The following is a 23,654-nucleotide window of genomic DNA, read 5'->3' as shown; positions in this document are numbered from 1 at the left end:
GACCTTGTAAACTGGAGTAATAGTAATAGGAAGAAATTTAATAGTGAGAAGTGTAAGGTCATGCATTTAGGGATTAAAAACAAGAATTTTAGTTATAAGCATCAATTAAAAGTAACGGAGGAGGAGAAGGACCTTGGAGTATTGATCGATCACAGGATGACTATGAGCCGCCAATGTAATATGACCGTGAAAAAAGCTAATGCGGTCTTGGGATGCATTAGGCGAGGTATTTCCAGTAGAGAGAAGGAGATTTTAGTACCGTTATACAAGGCACTGGTGAGACCTCACCTGGAATACTGTGTGCAGTTCTGGTCTCCCATGTTTAAGAAGGATGAATTCAAAGAGAAGGGCTATTAGGATGATCCGAGGAATGGAAAACCTGTCTTATGAAAGGAGACTCAAGGAGCCTGGCTTGTTTAGCCTAACCAAAAGAAGGTTGAGGGGAGATATGATTGCTCTCTATAAATATATCAGAGGGATAAATACCAGAGAGGGAGAGGAATTATTTAAGCTCAGTACCAATGTGGACACAAGAACAAATGGATATAAACTGGTCATCGGGAAGTTTAGACTTGAAATTAGACGAAGGTTTCTAACCATCAGAGGAGTGAAGTTTTGGAATAGCCTTCCAAAGGAAGCAGTGGGGGCAAAAGACCTATCTGGCTTTAAGATTAAACTCGATAAGTTTATGGAGGAGATGGTATGATGGGATAACATGATTTTGGCAATTAATTGATCTTTAAATACTCATGGTAAATAGGCCCAATGGCTTGTGATGGGATGTTAGATGGGGTGGGATCTGAGTTACCCAGGAAAGAATTTTCTGTAGTATCTGGCTGGTGAATCTTGTCCATATGCTCAGGGTTCAGCTGACTGCCATATTTGAGTTCGGGAAAGCCTGATGCATTAGGTGCTACATGGGTAGAAGATGCAAGTGAAAAAAATGTAGAGACTGTTATGGGAGAAGCAGGCAAAAGGGGTATTGAGACGAACTGGGATCATTGGAAGCATGGCAAAAAATATGACCAGAAAAATAAATACCTGAAATAGAAATCTTACAGCTTTTCAGAATTATGAAAATGAGCTTTACACAAACACACATTTTTGTCTGTTGTTTTTTACTTTGTATATTGGTTTGCCATAACACAGATATTATCAGGTAGAAAACTGATTGCCTTGCCTAGTTCATCATCCCATCAATGACCTCTACGGAGAAGCAAGCAGCAGTGCATTGAAGCAAATAAATGGCATGGAATTGCTTTATACTATACTTATCTGCTAAGCCTCACATGACCTGTGGTAGCACAAACCTTAGTGGTGTTTATGAACTTTAACAATCAACAGCTGCCATTTGTTTGTTTTGTCAACAGAACACCATTATTCTCCTTCACAAGGTAAAAATTTTCCAAGAGTGAGTTTATCCTTCTATGGTCGAAACAGGCATATAAAATACAATGATAGTTTACACTGCAATGTATAAAAGCTCTCTACAGACTAGACTATTTTAATTAATGGTTGATAACAACCATTATGCATGTCCAGGACCATTCTATTTATTTTTAACAGTATCTGCATCAGCAGCATGGCAATGGAGTGGAGAAAGTATGACATACACCTAGGGGGGCTCTTTTCCTGAGTTTATATTGTACCTCAAAAGGCGCCATAGGGGCTAGTAATGACAACTACATTAGAGCAATAACAATACTGTCAAAGAGTTACGTGAGTATTATAATAGCCAAACCCAACGAAAAGGAGCAACAGTTTACTATTTCTCTTCTAAAATTAGTACAAACAGCTGGTAGTAGTAGTTCTAGCTTCTCACTGGATTCTTGACAACATTTTGTTTAAATTTATGTTAGTTTTAAAATGTATTTGCATGATTCTGCAAATGATCCACTGTAATGATCTATCATGAGGTTGAGTAAACTCTTAACAGACCTATTAAAGGGTAATGAGTGCAAATTAAAATGACATTTGATTTCTCATTTGCTATTAAAATATTAATTATTATTCTGGTACCAGCAAATAGGAATAATTAAAAAAGCTTATAAATTCCATATTGCCATAGAAATATAGAATTCTGATTTTTGAATACATGAAGTGCTGAACCTTCTTTGGAAGAATGAACCATTGAGTGAGTGAACAAAAATGGAATTTTCGTGATTATGACAACTGCACATTGTAATTAATTTAGTTCTTCTGAAGTTGCATGGTTGAATTCCACTTTTTATGCACATACAGCATGGACAGCATGGACAGCAGGGAAGCTTTTCCACATTGCCCCACTAACATGCTTGAACCCTAACTTGGAGATGAACAGCAGCAGAAAGCAGCAATTCAGTTGCTCTGCCTATGGCATCGTTGACTCCTTTATTACGACTGCTATCAATAATGATGGCAGCTTTTGGTTCATGCACTGAGACCAACAAACTCATTATGCATAGCTACTGAACAGTAACTACTTGTCCCTGTACCACTTGTACTTCACTGTCCTTTATGTAGTTGCAAAAATGAGAAGTTAAATACTCCTACTGCGTGTGTATTTATTCAGTTATCCTTACAATGTTTATAACATGTAGAGATTTAAGTCTTGTTTGGGGTGGACATCCCATTGCAGTCAGATTAGAATAGGTTCCTTCTTCTAACACATACTGATTACCAGAGAAATCTTCTTTATCATATGCAATCCAACTGCAGGAAGAGAAGGAAAAATCTAATAACTGAAGTATTCCACTCATAACCAAAGTTCCGTCAATGCTTCCCAATATTCCTTAGCATGTAAACAATCATTTTTAATCACTCTGAAATATTTTAGCGGAAATAAGCTACTGAGAGAAACATGACAAACTTCAGAGGTATTGGAGAGTTAAAAATTCACATGATGAATTGCAAAACTTTTTTCCTTCCATTTAACTCCACAGTTGGTATGTGAAACTGGATCCTTCACCCATTTCCAATTTCAGAAAGTTGGAATATTTTTATTTTAAATTTTTTACCATTTCAATGATTTTGCAATAATCATAATTCCATGCTTACCTGCCGCCCAAAACTTTTGAAGACTTTGTAGCAAATGAATCGTCAATATAATTGGTATTTTTCTCAAATATTTGGCTGTTACCTTTGAATTCTGGCTCTGAAAATAGCTGGACCTTTAAAATTATAGTGTACATATTAAAAGGATATTGTATAATAATGCATTCAGCTCCCTTTAACTAGGTAAATCAAACATTACTTCCATCCATGGTTATATTCAAATGCATTTAAAACCCCGGAATCCTTCAGTTTTGCAACATTAACATATTTTATTATCCACGAGTTACTTTTCTGAAAGATTGCCAGGTAACCAGATTGAAAATTACTTTCTGCAGTAAATCATTTAGCAACATACAAAACAGTTCACCAACTACTAGTAAACAGACAGACTGTTTAAATATATCCCAGATTAGATTTTTAAAACTTCCTTGTAAGGCAAGATGGTAAATGGTCTATCAAACTCATCTGTCCTGGTTCTTTAATCATATTCTTAGAAATACATTTTCCCTTCCCCATCCATATCAAACTACCTGATTTCTCAGAATATAAAAGTTTTGTATGAACTTTGTAAGCCACTCAGATACCACAATGATGGGTGTGGTATAAATTCCCAGATGAGACAGATAGTATTTGTACTGCTAGAACTATAGTTGTGTCAACACTTATATTACAAACCCCTTTATCTTGTTTAACATTTCATCCTAGGCTGAAAGCCAAACACACACACTATGAATTAATAATTCATATTAATTACTGTATGAGGATAGTTGATCGCATAATTAAATCTGATCACACAGGAATCATCCCTATCATAATAATTATGCCAAATTTATTCACACTTAAAAAAGATACACGTCCAGGCATGTAGATTTCCCACAAGAGGAATATCATGTACAACAGAATGTGCCCCCAAACAAAACATAGGTCCAGTGTTTCTTACCTCACTTAAAAATCTGTTTAGAAGTATACAATATGCAGGTGTAGACAATTTAAAAAAAAATGTGCATGGGGCTGGGCAATAAACAACCTTGAGGTATTTCTTTCCCCAAAAGCTATAGACAGCTGTGAACAGCAAGGCTTTGGTAAGGCACAATATCAGTTAAGCCTTGTTTAATATGATTTGCATCCTTCTCCCCCCTCCCCCCAATAGGGTCATAACTTTGTACTGTATTCACCATTTAGGCTGAACTTTTTCAAGTTTCATCTGTGCCATGATTTTTTTTTATTATTATTATTAAAGGAAGGATGAAAACAGATTTTTTTTTTTTTTTTACAATGGGAAAAGTGTAAAATCTGTAATCTCACTAAACAGGTAAGTATCCTCTCCATATTCAGAGTCATATCTCCTTGCATGAGTGACAAAAAGTTAAGATTTTACTACTCTTGAAACCATTAAAGCCCTATAGATCTAGGAGAGAAAGACACACCTAGATTCTCTGGTAGCTTGCATTCCATCAACAGAATTGTTAACTAAAGCAGGGAAGGGATAGCTCAGTGGTTTGAGCATTAGCCTGCTAAACCCAGGGTTGTGAGTTCAATCCCTGAGGGGGCCATTTAAGGATCTGGGGCAAAAATGGGGGATTGGTCCTGCTTTGAACAGGGGTTTGGACTAGATCTCCTGAGGTCCCTTCCAACCCTAGTATTCTATGATTCCATGAAATTCTAATTGCAGGGCTATTTCTGCAACCTCATTACCCTCAGATTATGGTCAGGCTACATCTGTGTAACCCCACTGAGGACATAATTTGAGAGTATAGAGGTTGCAAAATTGTGAATGAGGGTACTAATCCATCAAGCTATTTTCAGTGCATATTGTCAGGATGCTGAAAAAAGTTGAAACACACAAGCAGCAAAGGAAGAGTTAAGACTGTACAGGCACATTACCTACTGTCAAATGTAAGTTTCTTCTATGTTCAACAGGTAATGTTAGCCAACACTAAACTTTATTTATGGATAGAAGGAGTTTCTATTTAACCCCCACTTTTTCATTCACTTCTAACATTTTTCTTTTGAAGTTTTAACTTGGTGGGCGCTGAATCCATGAGAAGAAACTGTGTTAATGCAGCGTTAATATTCAGAAATTAAGTCCACAGAAATCAGGAAATGCTGTATTAACTCTGCATTTCCTGATTTCTGTGCTTAATTTTTAAATATCTGATATTGCACCAATAACCCCTTTGCTCCTGAAGTTTTTAAATGCTTGAGGGTCAGGAAATTGGGTAAACAGCAGCAGGGTAAACGAACGGATAGGGAAAGCTAAAGCAGAGATGGGGAGCTGAAGATAATGGAGTCAGAGAACATCAGCTACTCCCATAAAAAGGAACACAATGACACAAAACTATTAGTATTGGTAGTTTCTGAACATTACAGGTTTTCTTGAATTTGACAGGATGTAGTAAACACCACTCCATTCAATTATTTTGGCATCTTAGGCATTTGCTCAACTGCCTAGATATTTTAGTCATTTGATCAAATTACAATTTTGACAGAATGACTGCTTTTTAAAAATTTATATATATTAAACACACTAGAATATATTTGTTTTACAAATTTAGAGAAGGACCTTACCTTGAATTTCCCCATTTGGCTATTGATGGTATCCTAAAAAGTTTGGAGGGAAAAAAACCCAAATATTAAGAGTGATGAAATAATGCAAAAAGCATTCAAAACCTTACAGCTTTAAGAACCTAAGCACATCTAAATTTCATTAGAAAACAGGAGAAATAGCTACAATCATTTGTCAAAAATGTATAAAGTGTAATAATACCAAAAAAAAAAAAGTTTCTTTACCGCAACTATGGGTTGAACTGAAGAGATCTTACTATTCTTGCCTCCCCAGGCCTCAATGCTGGGATACAGTCCTTTATCAAGAATGTACTGCTCTCCTGTAAAGTCAGGATTCTCATAGACTACCCACCTGAAAAAACAGATACCAAAAACTTTTTCAAAACACTGGTGAATATTCATTATTGTCTTAATGTAAGTTTTAAGAACATAAGAATGGCCACAGTGGGTCAGACCAAAGGTCCATCTGGCCCAGTATCCTGTCTTCTGACAGTGGCCAAGGTCAACTGCTTCAGAGGAATGAACAGAACAGGTTCAAGTGATCCAAGAAACAGTTAATGTTACTGATATTTCCAAAGGGCAAACTAGCACACTGTTAAAAATCAAAATTAAAGAAATAGTACATTGCATCAACAATTTTAACCCTCCCAGTACCATGAGGTGCTGAGCCCCTCCTGCTACCACAGGTTTTACTGAGAGCAGTGGGTGTTCAGCACTTTGCAGGCAGCACTTGGAAACTTACAATATGGGGGCCTGATTTTGCAACAGGCAGCTCAAAAGAGCCATATATGGTTTGCACTTCAAAAATCTACTGTAATAAGTCATGCTTTCGCACCATGGATCTACTGTATGTGTATTTCAGAGTAACAGCCGTGTTAGTCTGTATTCGCAAAAAGAAAAGGAGGTGCCACAAGTACTCCTTTTCTGTATGCGTATTAAGATTCTGGGGAAAACAAAAAGAGAAGAAATTTCAACGCTCTTCAACTTAGCTACGCAAGCCACATGAGGCTGTATGTATTTTATCTGGCAAGATGCTCATTTGTTTTGTCCTTGATCAGAGAGAATATTTTGAGGTGTTTCAAATCTAAAGCTTTTATTATGTTACTAATTCTATAATTTTTATTTATTAGCTTGAGCTAAGAAATAAATAAGCTCTCTCTTGTAAAACGTGAGGATGTTTGGAAACAAATTTTTGCATGATGAACAGAAGCATTAAGGATACTCTGCTACAATAACATATTATGCATTTCATAAAAATTGAACCTGACTGAAGAGGATTTTTTTTTACATGACATCACACCTAAACAAAAACATTTGACTAGTTTGCAAAAGTCTGCTAAGGTAAAGTGTCCTTCCTGCTAGAAAATATGCCACCAAAAGGAAGGACGTTTTCCCCACAAAATTAAATGCTAAAACAAAGTGAAATATCTTAACAGATTCAAAGGTTTTAAGGCTGCATGGGATCATGATGAGTCCAACCATATGCATAGAAAAGACAATAGAATTTCTACATCAAGCCCCTAACTTCTAGTTCAGCTAGAACATGTGTTCTAGAAAGACATCCAAACTTGATTTAAAGAATTCAAGTGATGGGGAATCTACCAAATCCCCAAGTAAGTTGTTCCGATGGTTAATTACTCTCATTGATAAAAAATGTGCAACTTATTTGTTATCTGAATATATTTAGCTTCACTGAATCTTGTCATACATTTGTCTGCAACATTAAGGAGACTCTACTATTAGATGTCTCCCCTGGATCATAGAATCATAGAATAATAGAGTTGGAAGGGACCTCTGGAGGCCATCTAGTCCAACCCCCTGCCCAGAGCAGGACCAATCCCAACTAAATCATCCCAGCCAGGGCTTTGTCAAGCCTGACCTTAAAAACTTCCAAGGAAGGGGATTCCACCACCTCCCCAGGTAACGCATTCCAGTGTTTCACCACCCTCCTAGTGAAAAAGTTTTTCCTAATAGCCAACCTAAATCTCCCCCCCACACTGCAACTTGAGACCATTACTCCTTGTCCTGTCATCTACTATCACTGAGAATAGTCTAGATCCATCCTCTTTGGATCCACCTTTCAGGTAGTTGAAAGCAGCTATCAAATCCCCCCTCATTCTTCTCTTCCATAGACTAAACAATCCCAGTTCCCTCAGCCTCTCCTCATAAGTCATGTGTTCCAGACCCCTAATCATTTTTGTTGCCCTTTGCTGGACTCTATCCAATTTCTCCACATCCTTCTTGTAGTGTGGGGCCCAAAACTGGACACAGTACTCCAGATGAGGCCTCACCAATGTCGAATAGAGGGGAACGATCACGTCCCTCGATCTGCTGGCAATGCCCCTACTTATATATCCCAAAATGCCACTGCCCTTCTTGGCAACAAGGGCACACTGTTGACTCATATTCAGCTTCTCGTCCACGGTCACCCCTAGGTCCTTTTCCGCAGAACTGCTGCCTAGCCATTCGGTCCCTAGTCTGTAGCGGTGCATGGGATTCTTCCGTCCTAAGTGCAGGACTCTGCACTTGTCCTTGTTGAACCTCATCAGATTTCTTTTGGTCCAATCCTCCAATTTGTCTAGGTACCTCTGTATCCTGTCCCTACCCTCCAGCGGATCTACCACTCCTCCCAGTTTAGTGTCAGTTTAGTGATGTAAATACTTAACCTTCTCTTTGTTATAAGCTAGATAGACTAAAGAAATTCCATCTTTCTCTGTAAGGCAGGTTTTGAAGACTTCAAATAATTTAACTTTTTCCTGAACCTTTTCCCATTTGTCAGTATTGTTTCTAAAGCGCAGATACTAGAACTGGACACAATATTTGAGTAACAGTCTCACTAAAATTGTATGCAGGTATAATAACATTGCCCTACTTCGATCAATATTCTCCCTTGCTTATACATCCCAGAATTGCATTTGCTCTCTTAGTCATCTCATCACACTGAGTTCATGCACTGAAATCTACTTATAAGTAAGACACTCCCCATCTCCCCCAAGAATTTCACCATTTCACAATGTCCAGAACAGCAATTTTCATACCATAGTGCATTAAAATATGGAATTTTCATTTTACTTCACTGTAAACCAACTTTCACTATATACAAGAAGTTCACCATAAGAGGACATCCCTGTACTAAAGAAGAGAGTCTATTGACAAAACTATTATTCAAAGCACAAGGAGCCTGATTCTCAGCAGCTGTAAAGTGGGACAGCTCCACTGACTTCATGAAACTAAGCTGATTTATGCCAGCTGAGGATCTGACATGAGGAGTACAAAATTCATTAAAATACATAAAATTGGTACTCAAGTTTTATATGATTTGTCCACAGTGAACATATTCTTATAATCCTTCATATTACCTCTCCTTCTGAGTCATGTATAACTGAGTCTTTTAACGTGTTATTCTCTAATAATTTAAGGCATATTCCAGGACACACACCCAAGTCATTTTAAACCTACTTAATCAAAGTGACACAGGTATGTATGGTAAACTAACCACAAAGTTAAAAATGTTTGAAGTGTGCATACTATACCTGTAGGTCACATATGCCAGAAGCTTTGAAAATGAAACTGCCTTGGCCAATTTCTCAAACAGATGTTTACCAGCCTCTCAAATTACACAAACATCTGTGTATCACTAAACTTCATGAATAATCCTAATAATTTTTTTAAAATATGACCTCAAATTCTGTTTCAGTTATTTCAAACTATATTTACTACCATGAAAATAAATATTTGTGATATTAAATCTAAGTGGGAGTGTTAATACATGCCAGATCCCCCTTGAGCATCTCTCTCCACACTATGCAAACACCACTCTATCTCCATCCTCCACCTGCTTAAAGAGGGCTGTATGCTTCAGCACATCTGCTGGTAGCACTACCATGGTATCACATGAAGTATCCAAGAACCATAGTCCTGATTCAAGAAAGCATCCCTATTAAAGGCAACACTTAAGTATGTGCTTAACTTAATGCATATGATAAAGTCCCATTGAAGTCAATGGGACTTGTGCAAATAGTTAGGTGTTATCCTTAACAGGAGAGGACTTATGGATGTGATTAAGTGGTTTTCTGAATCAGGGCCCATTTGTGGGTTTACAGATCAAACCAACACCTTTAAGATCATTCAGAAACCAGCTGGAAGCCAGTGCAAACAACTGCATGGGAGTAACATGATAATCATTGGAAGTATTTCTACAACCATATTCTGCACCAGCTGAAGCTTGAGTGGTCTTCAGGTACATCATTCTGTAAGGTGCATCACAGTAATCCAGTCTCAAAATAACAAAGACCTGCATAAGTGGGACAAGGTCTGTGTGCAAAAGAAAGTGTCACAACCTCGTTTCCAAGCACAGCATGAAAGAAAGTACACTGCAGCTACTGTATTTGGATAGCCATAAGTAACTGAGGATACAACATGAACCTCAGGTTGCAAACCTGAATGAAAAAATTAAGGTACCATACTCTCTTAACTGGAGGAGCTAAAAATCTCTACCAGTTCTGGTTGCTTTCTCCATCCCATAAGCTGTCTTTATTTAGGCTGAGGCTCTGCCAGGTAGCTTTCATTCCAGCCCCAATCTTAGCTAGACACTGGATATGTCTAACTGCACCATCCCAATCAGATGAAACAGAGACCCAGGGAGGGGTGTCATCTGCATACACTAATGCTATTGCAGCAGACACTACTATCTCATACCCCTAACAGCCTCTTACACACACTGAATAGGAAGTGTGACAAAACAAAATCCTATGGAACCTCAAAAGAGACCACTTGGGACAGATGAGTCACTGAAATGCAACTCCATCTACTCCTGCTAGTGTCTACAGTCATGTCAACAATACTTTTGTGGCCAACAGATGATCTAAAAGAACCATAATGGATAACTAAATGAGAATTGAGGATACTTGGGACTGCTCAGGATTAGTTCCTTTATCTATACAATAGTCTGTAATAAAAACCACTTCTCAGTAGAATTAACCACTTCTTAAGCCTTCTTGCAAGTTCACTTTATTCAGTAAAGAAGGTCAGGTCCATACAGTACACTAATTACTTGAAAATTAGGGGAAAAAAAAGTAGTTAAATTAAAGGAGCACAGAATAGTTAACAAAAGTTTATGGGAACTGGGGCTGGGGGAGTTTTTGTCTAAATTAAACACAGGACCAGAACCAAATTTACTCTTGGTCAAAGACCCAAGGTCAAGTATAATCCAATTAACATTTGTATTTTGCAAAATAAGTTAATTTTATTATTTCTTAAAACAAATAGTGATTGAGCTTGACAAGTAAAAACTAAGCAGGAAATCAGAAACACCGTACACTCACAAGAAGCTTAATTTAGTATCTGTTTAAACTTGTTTTATGGGTGTTACCTTTTGCCACTAAATTCTTCCATTTTCTGCCAATTGGAAAGATCCCAATATGTAAGTAGATATCAATGCTGACTTGAGACAGCAAAGTGGCTCTTACTTTATAAAGGTTTTCCTTTTTTCAAAAATTTCTGAAGAATGAAACTAGTAATGATTTGTTGTAAAAGTATCCAATAAACGGTGATGTTTTATTCCAATTTGTTTACATTACAATATATACAAAAGTGAAAGTAATCCTTAGAAACAAGCATGTAGTGTTTGAAAATAGTATAGCTAAAAACACACACATGTAATTCTTGAAAAACGTCACGGAATTGTTCACATCTTTGTTAAAAATTTACATTTTTAATCTAAAAAGATATCAGATGAGCTACTTAAAAATTTAACAACAAATTACTGCATCTATGGCATACTAGCCTATTTAATGGTATTTTGCAGTCTAAAGAGCTCAGAGAATTTCTAGTTGATAATCACTGCACCTTTAAATGGGGGTGGGGCATGTTGTCTGGCTTGCTGGGGAAGAGGGAATAGCTCTTTACGGCCAAGGGTGGGAGCAAAGATCAGAAGCTGCTGCAAAAGGGGGAGTGGGTCAGCGTGACGACACTGACTCATCCCCAGGGACCGGAAGGGCTGGGAAGTTCAAAAGGGGCAAGTCTGGCAGGAGAAGCCACCTTCCCCACACCAGATGGAGCAGCACCCACCCTGCCTCCCCTTGAGGGGGCAAAATACCAGATTTGGTCAGAATCTGCTGTGGGCATCGAGCTAGCTGCTCCTTTCTAAGGAAGCTGGGAAGGAATTTTTCCCTCACCACCAGATTGGCCTAGGTGGAGTAGGGGGGGTTTCCACCATCTGCACAGCCGGTTCCAGTGGGGCTTTGTCAGGGTGAGTAGGGAAGGGAGTTAGGCTGTAATGTCGCAACTCATTATGCAAGTGTCGGGCAGATGTCTAGTGCAGGTGCTCCACAGGGAAGGGATAAAGGACTTGGTAAAGGACTTAAAAAGGAGGTGTTTGTTAAAGGAGTGGAATGGGAGAGGGGAGTTAGGGGCTCCCATGTCTGGTATGGCAGGGAGCCAACCCCCTCTCTTATAGTCCACCTTAGCCCTCATTTGGGGGAGAAATGGTAAGGTCCCAGCAATGGGTTGGCTGAAGGACAAGGTTGGAAAAAGATGGGGGCTGGCAGAAACTCCCCAGGTAGATAGTGAATGAACATGGCGCTACCTGCACTATACCCTTTTATCTGCCAGGGAGTCCCAGACATCTAATAATAGAGTTGCGGCCTGATTAAAATCATATCAAGTGTTTCCTGACATTCTCTTGGTATAGCTGAACAATAGGGTCTTTGGTTATAGATTCAAATTTGGAAGGGGTTCTTGACCAAAAGCTGTTACCATTTACTGTCTGTTCAGTGGCTTATGTGAAATGAAATGGTAGCTTTGCATTCTTAGTGGACAAATGTCCCTATCTTTGCAATAGACACTTTAGTCTTCTGTCTCAACAAATATATTAAGGATTCAATGGGCCTGGAGACTGAACACCACATTCTGCAGTTAAATGGTGTGGTTCTTCCAGGTTGTCAGATCTCAGGCAAATGAGTAAAAGTGTGTGGAAGCTTGTACTGCTGCTGTCCAGCTGTAACAGTTCTGTAGGGTAGGACAAGTTGACTTTCCAAAGCAGGTGAATTCAGCAGCTTTCATCCACCCCGTATTTCAGTACCTGACACACCACCATCATAAAACAACTGATTTTTCTGGCAAGGGAAGAATTACAGTTTGTGCTCCCAAATACATACCTAACACTTTACAGAACAAATATTCATGACAAATACGGCTTGGTTTACTGAATGTTATTTTTTATAAATATTTCTGCAATGTCCTTCCAAAATATTAATAATACTTTAGCAGTTTAAAAAAATCCTGTTGACACCATGTATCCCATATAAAAAAATATGAGAAACTACAAAAATAGTCTGATAGTCCTTTGGTAAGAGCCCCTGCTACCTGAATTAACTGTTCATTAGTAGGAAGCATTTATTTAAAAGAACGGAACATGCAGGGGAGAAACTGCAGGAGGAGGTGGCAGCAACCAGACACGATAAAAAAAATTAACTTATAGCTACCCCTGCCAACCCATAATCCTTCACTTAAAGTCTTCACATCTGAGGTCAACATTATTATTTTTCCCCAAGAAAATATGAAGAATAAAAAATGGTCAGAAGCTAAAAATCAGGAGTCCCTTCTCTACTGTAACATATATCAGACTTGCTGCCCTAGTGGTTGTGCAGAGGCTGTGATAGGAGGTCTTCACCCTGTCTCCAGGTTAGGGTGGGAGGAGAAAAAAGGGGCTCAGTGGATGCAAAGACTCCCATGTAAAAAGGGTTGCCTTAGGAACAATGTTTGCAACTAAGTCAGTGAGCTTGATCCTGCAGCCCTTACTCTTGCAAAACTCACACTGAAATATCAATAGGAGTTCTGCCTTCATAAAGACAGTGCAGGATGAGGTTTACGGTGGGGTCCTTCAATGAGAGTTAGCTAAATGTTGTGGAGGGAAAATCAAGCACCAATGTGTCTGAAATGCCTTCAGTGCTATCACTCACATTAATTCTGTGTATCTTGGAACATGCTGCCTAACACTTGTCTGTCTTTCCAAAACAAACTACTGTAGAAAATACTAGTCCTAGCAAGGGGTTAGCCTGAAGATCTCGTCACAGAGCAATTATATCTTCAGAGGAAACTTTGGTTCAAAGTATCATTCTGTGCTAGCAAAAAAGAAAAAGCACATTGGAGCGAAAATAAATCCTAATGCAATTTTTATTTTATTCTCACTTAGCAACTAAAATCAAAATATTTTACTTAAGATATCAAAATGGATCTAACCCTCCCTACAGTTACATGTGATCAGACTGAGTAGGAGGCTGTTTAGAATTTGTCATGCTACTTGTTGAGCTCAGAAGCCTCATGAGTAAAATCCTCCCTGTAGCGAGCCCCAATGAAAAATATCTGGAAAAGGTGAGGAAAAGTAGCAACCCAGTGAAGCAAGCTAGAGTCGGGCTTTTACACATGCCACTGGAAGTACCACAGGCTTTCTAAATATTCTAGCATGCATTCACTAACAGATGATTTAGCTACTACTGTCGTCTCATTTCAGTTACAATATAATATTAACTCATTATGTAGCACCACAAAATTAAGCTGAGTCCTCTAAGGACTATCTGAATATGTTTGATACGGATTCATAATAATCTGAATTGCAAGTAGGTAAATTTACCTTACGCATACCATAAAGAGGAACTACGATCAAAACTAAACAGGATATTTCCCAACAAAAATAAAATATTCACTATGAAAAAGTATCCTGTTCCAAAGATGTGCTAAAAAACCCACAGATCTATTATGGCCCACATTACATCACCACACAAATGCCTTCCAAGTATTTATCCCCACAACACACCTGTGAACATGGTAAATATTATTATTCCCCGTTTTACATATAGGGAACCGAGGGACAACGTGATTACATGATTTGCCTCAGGTAAAACACATGAAGACATTAAAAGCAGAGAGCAGTAAAACATTAAATTTGCTAATTTATTCTAAAAAGAATCACTAAAAGAAAAATGTAATTAAAAATATCACTTACACTCCACTTAAAACATGTATGGATTGTGTCCTCAGTCCATATCCAGTGTCTCTCAAATTGGAAATAATTCCTAACACATTAATATTGGAACCTTTAGTCCCGAAGTCTTTTTCACTGTACATTATCATGTGGGGGTTTGTGAAATCCTGTTGAAGCAAACAAAAATAAAGGAAAATGTAATAAAATATTTCACTGCACTCAAGTAGCAAATATTAGCTCTTCTTGGAACTTACACCTAGAATAGGTCTCAGCGACTGAAGCTCTTCACTGTAACCACCCCAGTCTTTCCATTCCTGGTACGCGCCTTCTTCCAGCAAATACTGATGACCTGCAAATCCTGGTTTCTCGTAAGCAACCCAACTAAATATTGGGTGGGGGAAAAAAGCATATGAGAATGGAACCTTGCGACTAAACACAGAGTTGAATTTATCTTATAATCCTTCAAAACACACTGAGATAAGACAGGTGAATTCTTTTTAAAAATAAGGAACTTCTGAACTTTGACCCTGTTAAAAGGAAGCTGTCTTTTTAATCAACCCAGACAGAAAAGGGATAAGTGAGATAAAAATCTGAATAAAATAAAACCTTTTACTAGGGTAGATGAAATGAGGAGATCTAGGTTCAAAGTCACCATAGGGTGACTATTTGCTTGGCACACCAGAGAGGGAGGCTTCCTTGTTCTCAGGATGTACATGTGCAGTACCTAGGGTAGGTTAGAGAAGCCTGTGGTGCTGTTCTAACCTACACCGGCTGGAGCAGTGCATGCTCTAGCAATTGCCTCCTTTTTACTTATGGTGGAAATGGGGTAAGGTGGAGGCACAGGTGCTGGAGGCACCAGCCCTGCATTAGCCAAGAGCTCCTCACACCAGGGGAAATCTCAGCTAGCCAGATCTGGCTGCTTTGTGAGGCTAGAGTGCCACTAGAGGTTCAGAATGCACCCCAGAATCTGGTTATTTGCATTGATCTAACACAATGAAATAGCTATGAGGACAAAGACAGCAACTGTACATTACATCTTATCTGGTGCAATTTCCAACACTATCATGTTATTATGTGTACCAGACTTTTCTTCATTCTGCAATTAGAGCTGTTTGTGGGATTTTTCTTTACTTACATTCCTTCCAACACTTTTATGGACCCCACTGATCTAAGTGGCAGTGTCTTATTTTCTCCAGATTCTTCTTTTTGCTTTTCTTCCTCAATAAGAGTGAGTATTTCTGATTCCAGTTTCATGTGTTTCCCTTCAAAGAAAGGTTTTTCGTAAATGACTACCTGTAGCAGAGATGAGATAAAGTGGCAGTTACTGAAAAGGTGCATTAGTTACAAGTTTTGACAGCAGATTGACTTTAGGTGCACAGCACAAAATGAACGAAGGATCAGACTTTGAAACTAATCGGTGGCTCTCTATACTGGCTCAGGAGTCTGCCCTAAGATTTATTATCCAGTCACTGTATAAGCGAGTGCTGTGCCATCATACATGATTAAGGACTGGTAATTAGGTATGACAAAAGTTGCAGTATCATAGTGTTTCAGCACCATGCATACACAGCCCAGCCACCATACCAGTATTCATGATATCGCCATGGTAAATGAGTGTGTGTGTGTTTGGTTGCCATGTTTAAAAGAGCTGGTCTCATGGTGATTAAATTAAATATAATATAGACATTGTTTTTTACCTTTGGCTCTTCAATGGATTCAACTTTGCGGCCACCCTAAAAAAAGTTAGGAAAATAAAAATAACTTGTTTGTAATAAATTTACATATGTATAACTATTTTACAGAAAACAGTCTTCTTTAAGATGAAATTTTTTTCGAAGTCCACAATATCAAACTCAAGAAGATTAAACACTCATGGGTGCAATTAAGGGCAAGAGTCCAAGGACCTTTAAACAGCACTATATACTACTTGGAAAGTCACTGTGTTTTATAGTTTATTTTTGTGAATCTTGCAGTTTTGTGACACTAATGTTATTGTTAAACATACTAGCTCTAATTATTTTACCATTTTCAAGGGTCTCAAGGACCTAATGTACGCCTCCTTCTTCTTCTCCCAAAATGCTAAGTTAGGGTATTCACCAGGCTCCAACATTAAAGGAATTCCCTGGAAACCAGGTTCTTCAAAAATTAGCCATCTAGATTAAGACAAAAAAAAAGTTAAATAGTTCAGTGTTTCTGAATTACAATAAACATCAATGTAGTGCTCATACAGAATCTTACAACAGAGGCCATTATCCATTAAAAGACAGTAAATACAGGACCACATTTGTCAGGATGCCACCAGCCTGAGAATAGATATGTTAGCATATACTTCTATGCCTGTGCAGAGTCCAGTCTGGTTTGCTCAGGTCTGCTCTTGTTGACATAGCGACCACCTCTCGGGGAAGTGGATTAACTATGCTAACAGGTGAGCTCTCCCCCATCAGTGTAGAAGCATCTTCATGTAAACGCTACAGGGGCACAGCTGTATCAGTGCAGCTGTACTGATGCAGTGTTTTAAGTGTAGACCTGCCCTACCAATGGTTCTGCGCTTGTTTGCTGGATTAGGGCCCAAGAAATTTTCACAATAGTTAACATATGTTTGGGGATTTGACCCTGTTGGGTAACAGGAGTTTCAGAAAATGACTGAACTTTGGAGAGTCAAGCCTGTATTATTGTCTATTTACTGGAGACATATTTTTGTATTTAAAAATGGATTTTATGGGTACAGAATTAATTTTTTTAAGTGAGTTAAAGAAGATCCTCAACAACCTAGAGCCAGATTCAATGCAAATGCTATCCAGCTTTCATGACGTATCAGACAACTGCAGATTTTTTTTTTTGGTTGGTTTTATTTTCCCCACTATTCATTAAAAAGTTCAAATAGCTCAGAAACGAGACCCAAGTATTTTCACAAAAAGAAAAGGAGTACTTGTGGCACCTTAGAGACTAACCAATTTATTTGAGCATAAGCTTTCGTGAGCTACAGCTCACTTCATCGGATGCATACTGTGGAAAGTTTAGAAGATCTTATTATATACACACAAAGCATGAAAAAAATACCTCCTCCCACCCCACTCTCCTGCTGGTAATAGCTTATCTAAAGTGACCACTCTCCTTACAATGTGTATGATAATCAAGGTGGGCCATTTCCAGCACAAATCCAGGTTTTCTGACCCCCCCCCCCACAAACTCACTCTCAGTTTGTGGGGGGGGGGGTGAGAAAACCTGGATTTGTGCTGGAAATGGCCCACCTTGATTATCATATATCAACATATATACACATGAAACTATATACTTACATGCCCCAATGTACTTTTATAGAACAAGTCTTCTGTGCTGTGCCAAATATACCGGTTTCCTCAGTGTCATCAAAAAATGAAGTTACAGTTCCCAGCCCTTCTGGTCCTGTAAACAGGTCAATTTGGCAAACCCTGTAATCCTGGAAAAATGGTAATTCTGTATTGTAGCACCATTTTTTATTGCTCTGATATAATTTATTGTAACTAAATCAATTTTTAAAACACTTCTGCTGTTCATAAGCCATTTACCCTATTCTATCTCAGTTACAGGTGTATGGATGCCTGTAGGTGAAATGTGGTGAGGCTGGTGATTTTTCCTCTCTCCGAGTGTTGAAATCTCTCTCAATGATTCTCAAATCTAACTTTTCATCCCTGACTTTTCTGTCACCTGTGCAGGCATGCATCTCCCCTTGGTCTCTTCTATATGTTGTTTGTCTAATTAAATATGAGGAGAACACTAAAGAGAAAATTCTTTAACAGAACCCTAATTTTTTAAAAAGCCTATTTACAAATCAAGCATGCCTCCTTTTCCCTTCCAAACATTGTTACAGCTTATAGTAGAGGTTGGCAAACTTTTTGGCCTGAGGGCCACACTGGGGTTCCAAAACTGTATGGAAGGCTGGGTAGGGAAGGCTGTACCTCCCCAAACAGCCTGGCCTCCACCCCTTATCCGCCCCCTCCCACTTCCTGCCCCCCTCAGAACCCTCCACCTATCCAGCGCCCCCTGCTCCTTGTACCCTGATCACCCCCTCCCAGGACCCCACACCCCTAACCGCCCCCCCTGGGATCCCACCCCCTATCTAAGCCCCCCCAACCCCCCGCTCTCTGTCCCCTGACTGCACCGACCCCTATCCCCAACAGGCCCCCCGGGACTCCCATGCCTATCCAACCACCCCATTCCCCGTCCCCTGACCGCCCCTCCCCAGAGCCTCTGCCCCATCCATCCGCCCCTCCCCAATCCCTGTCCCCTGACTGCTCCCTGGGACTCCCTGCTCCTTATCCAACCCCTCTGCTCCCTGCCCCCTTACCATGCCGCTCAGAGCAGCAGGACTGGCAGCTGCGCCACCCAGCCAGAGCCAGCCATGCTGGCGCGCTGCCCGGCAGGAGCTCGCAGCCCCACCACCCAGAGTGCTGGCAGCACGGTGAGCTGAGGCTGCGGGGGAGGGAAGGATAGCGGGGGAGGGGCTGGGGATAGCCTCCCCAGTCGGGAGCTCAAGGGCTGGGCAGGACGGTCCCGTGGGCCAGATGTGGCCTGCGGGCCATAGTTTGCCCACCTCTGGCTTGTAGTCTATTTTGGCAACCTTCAAATGGCAAGACTTCTGAATGATACCTTAAAACACACATAATAAGTTGCATATGCTAACACCGTGTACATAAAAACCCACAATTTGTGGTGGCTATAGATATTTGTTAATGCAAATCTGGGTTTGTGGGTGTGCACTAGAATGTATGTAAATTGGGTGCACATAAAAAAATGTATGTTACATTCTATGTACTTATTGAACTTTGGAGTTTTTATTTTTAATCAATTTGCAAAGCTTATACTGCATTTTAAATTTCTACTATGTTTTGAGGAATTAAGTAATGATAAGTATCAAGGAGTAGGTCTCCTTTCTCCCCCACCCTACTAGTACATACTATCAGAGTTGCTACTGCAATACACCACCAATTATTTTGTAATTAACCCACAGAATCATTGCATAAAACTCAAATGTGTCTCAAACACCCATACTTTAAGTAATGATATGCTTCGTGTATTAATAAATCAGTTTCTTGACAATCAGAATTATTTATGCCAATAGAGGAAACAAACTCTGAAAAATATTTAAGAATTGAACAAGAATAGATTATATTACTTGCCTTTACTACATGTTTAATTGAACCAATCACTGCAGACTTAGAGTTATATTCATCTTTCTCTTCAGAAGTATTTTCACCCCAAATATTATCGAGTTCCAGTTCTCCTTCCTCCAGAGGAATAGAGGGTCCTTCAAAATTTGGTTTCTCATATAGAATCCAGCTAAAGAACAGAAAATTTTCCCCTTCATACTTTCCATGATGACATTTTAACTAATCATGATTTTCTAAAAGATATGCTCTAGTTCAACCACAACTATTCTACTTGAAGGAAGAATTAATTCAGAGAAGTCATATGTTCTGGGTTATGCAGGAGATCAGACTAGATTATTCCTTCTGGCCTGATAACCTATGATATATTCTCATTAGTATAGAGACTTAAAAAATGTGGACAGCATTGTATATAAGTCCAAATGTTGTTTATGTTTATTACAAAAAGCTTTCCCGCAAAATACAAAACATTGCCCATGAAAAAGTCGTTTAGTAAACATAAAGCAGCCATGAAACCAGGGTGGAAAAAATAAAAAAAAAAAATGGATTTTTTTTATTTAAATTGTATTTTTGAGGAAAAAAACCTATCCAAATATAGTTTTAATTAAGATACATTATTGCTCAAAGATATCTCATCATGGAATAGGGATTATAAATTCTGATTCTATAGTATGAGACAATATATTCATGTAATGTTTAAGAAAAGTTTTGTAAATGAGTTTCAATAGTTCATGAATTAGGGACCCAACCTTATGGGGTTCCAGGGGCTTCTGCACAGATTATTTAGGTTAAACTTTCTATTTACCCAATGGGATTCAGTGCTCAGTCTAGAAGATACCATCAGAGATGCTTAGTTTTGCAGTTCTCAAACTGTGGATTTGGGTCTCCAGAGATAACATGCTTGTTAACAGCAAAAATGTTTTAAAATATATAAATAAATAATATATAAAGGTGAGAAATAACAGTCCTCAATCCTATTGTCCCTCTGCAAATTTGTGTACACACAGTCAATCCCATACCTCTCTCTAAAAGTGCAAAGTTTCAAAAAGTTCACTGAATAGAAGATAGTTGCGGGCAGAATAGATCTGGACAAGGAGGAGAAGTCTGGAGATAAATGTGAGAAGGGAGGGACAGGCAGTAGAAACAAAGGTGAAACTGTTTGAGCAGCATATTCCAGAAGTGTTGAGGTCTTTCTGACTGTAGCCTTCATTGATTTGAGATCTACCATACCATTCTCTCACTAGAAGGGAAACCTATAATGGTAGCAGGCTGTAAGAGAGACCTAGTTTGGGTGTCATCTATCTCATGTATTTCTGAGTTGTAAAAAATATGTATTAAGGTTATAACAACCAACAAGAATGCACTTTTATGTAGAAATCCATGATTAAATCAAGTCTTCCTGACTAATGATTTAAATCAAATCCACCCTGCATGAAACACATGAGTTTTCTATCATGCTGGGCTGCATTTACCAATTCTCCACTTAATAAAAGCTTCTAATAAAGCATCTTATCTAAGAGACAGAAATCTGGAGTAGAAACTGTTTATACTTCCCTAACTCTACTATATCATACCCTTAAGCATCAGCTACCCATTGCAGTCTTGCTTTACCAAGCTATATGATGAGCTATCCTTACATTTACAGTTAAAAAACATGATGCTTTCCAGAATTAGCTGTTTAATAAAATGTTAATGCAATCTTCAGTCTGTCTTAAATAATCAAATGCAAAGAAATGTGCATCATACTATTATGCCTAGGCAAAGTTGAGGCACAAAAACAATGGTGATTTTAAATAAACATACTAAATACCAAGACACAACAGGTGTAACAGTTAAGAAAGGACAGAAGCATTAACTCTGAAATTCTTTTCCAATACAACTGATCAACTGGAGACAATAACTACACCAAAAGTTGCTGACATGCAAGTTACTGTCCAGTGTTCATTTTTAATGTTCTTTTAAAAATACAAATACCTATTGATGGCATTGCAATTTCATTAGAAAGTCCTTGACACTTTCATATTGGTGTAATCTGGGATGGTAAGAATACTTGCTTTAAAACAACACTTTCTACGTTCACATCTAATGCCAGAATTTGTGTAAATCTCTAACTATATGAAAAGATGCATTTTATTGTCTAAACTCCTCACATCACCAATTTGGTAGTAAAATATAATGAAGCAACAGGATCTGATGGGATATGAAACGTCTGTCTAATAATGCCACACTTACCATAAGGTATGTTGTGAGGCATAAGGACAAAGGCTGAGTGTCTTCTGTCATCGTGTGTGGGGATATAGACAGAGTGATCATTTACTGAAGTTATTGCAAAAGGATTTGGTTGAGAGAAAATTATTTCGTAGAGGAAATTCAAAGTGCTTTCTGTTGGTTTCCAGGACTCCACATCATGGCCACATTATATCGCTGTGGTGTAGGGGTTTTTTGTGAACTATGAGATAACTACTTTTGCATATGCTATGTAGAAAGGGATATTAAAATGAAAAAAGGAGGACTACATGAATTTTATGGCAGCGTTAAACTGCCCAAAGGCTTTTATATTTGGTAATTAGTCCAATATGTAAACTAAAGTATGCAAATTAGATTGCTTTTAAACACAGATTAGGGATGTAGAAGTTGGCAAAAAAATCTGTAACTTGTGAATTACACATATGTGACATCAAAAACAGCTAAATCTATTAAAGAAAAATTTGTTAATGAAAAAATATTGCATCTTGGCTGTTGGTGTGCGAAGTCCAGTCTGGGAAACTTTAAATAGACTGAGTTTTAACCTCTCACCTACTGTATGCCCCTTCGAGGAAACAAAGATTTAAGAGAAATGTACACAGATTTCTAGATGACATGATGTCACCATGATCATGCTTTACTATGCTAACACCCTCCCCGCAACTCTCAATAATGCAATTCACTCCAGCCAGGCAGATCCTTGCACCCTCCTGGAACCCCAGCTGCCTACAGTTAATTCCATGCTACATATCATTGGCCTCAACAGGGCTCTGGTGGGTGCAGAGGTTTGCCTTCAGGGACATGTAAAGATCCTGTCTACACTGGATCAGCAATCATGTTTGCTAAAACAGTTGCATATATGGTATAAAACCAGCTCAGGATATCCCAGTTGGCTGGACAATGGGCACAATTTGGAAGCCATGTACTAGGTTAGGAAGGGTCTAATATTAGAACACTGTTTCTTGATTTGGTTTGGCCAAAATGTAACGGACAATCAAAATATGGTTAAATTGACTAAGCTGAAACAGTACTGCAGTGGAGTTACAAATTGGTTCTGTTCCCTTTGTTCCTAGCCTCATGGATACGGGGCAAAATCACGTGGAGAAAAATTCCCATCTTACCATCCTCGGATGACTTTAACTAAAATCACTGATGACAGCACCCAAGAGCTGCAATCCAAAACATCATTAAAAACTTCTATACCATTCTTGTGAGAGTTTGATTCACTATATATCACCATCTGTATCAAAAAAACAAAACAAACAAAACACATGAGCATTATATATCACCATTTTTAATCTAACAGGGAACAGTAGTCTGTAACAAAAAATAGAAAATATAAACCTTACCTTGCCAGGTCTGGGATTGATTTTATTTTGGCTGTTTCCTGAAAATGCCTGATAGGGGAGAAAAAAACAGGAATAGATATTTAATAGAGAGTGTAATTTTTCCATTACAAAACAATAAAATAATTAAGTGTGTTCTCATTTGGTATTATATAAATTGATTTTAATTTTGTTTCCAATTTCTCCTACTGAAGACCACTTCGTCACACGTGCACAAATGTTATACTAGTCAAAGTGTTGCCTGTGGACCAGGTAGCCTTGAAAATCTTGCTGGACAGCTTTCCAGATTTTCCAAAGGTGTTCCCACAGACCACTTAAATTGGGGTTGTGCTGGAA

The 23,654-nt window shown here is 38.6% G+C and overlaps 1 protein-coding gene across 3 annotated transcripts in view; it reads right to left on the bottom strand.

The window, feature by feature from the left end:
• Positions 1–23,654, bottom strand: part of CRYBG1 (crystallin beta-gamma domain containing 1) — a 121,955-nt gene that overhangs the window by 24,256 nt on the left and 74,045 nt on the right. For all 3 annotated transcript variants that reach the window (XM_084622626.1, XM_084622627.1, XM_084622628.1), the window contains 13 exons: positions 23,322–23,369; positions 23,094–23,212; positions 19,741–19,900; positions 17,881–18,020; positions 16,605–16,734; positions 16,279–16,314; positions 15,717–15,874; positions 14,836–14,962; positions 14,603–14,748; positions 5,824–5,950; positions 5,602–5,634; positions 3,037–3,149; positions 2,562–2,691 (listed from right to left, as the gene is read on the bottom strand). In XM_084622626.1, the coding sequence (XP_084478752.1) occupies positions 2,562–2,691; positions 3,037–3,149; positions 5,602–5,634; positions 5,824–5,950; positions 14,603–14,748; positions 14,836–14,962; positions 15,717–15,874; positions 16,279–16,314; positions 16,605–16,734; positions 17,881–18,020; positions 19,741–19,900; positions 23,094–23,212; positions 23,322–23,369 (1,467 nt within the window). The remainder of the gene's footprint in view (positions 1–2,561; positions 2,692–3,036; positions 3,150–5,601; positions 5,635–5,823; positions 5,951–14,602; positions 14,749–14,835; positions 14,963–15,716; positions 15,875–16,278; positions 16,315–16,604; positions 16,735–17,880; positions 18,021–19,740; positions 19,901–23,093; positions 23,213–23,321; positions 23,370–23,654) is intronic.

The sequence above is a fragment of the Lepidochelys olivacea genome, assembly GCF_965140295.1.
Source record: "Lepidochelys olivacea isolate rLepOli2 genome assembly, chromosome: 3".
Lineage (NCBI taxonomy): Eukaryota > Metazoa > Chordata > Testudines > Cheloniidae > Lepidochelys > Lepidochelys olivacea.
This window is presented reverse-complemented; position numbering and strand designations above follow the sequence as displayed.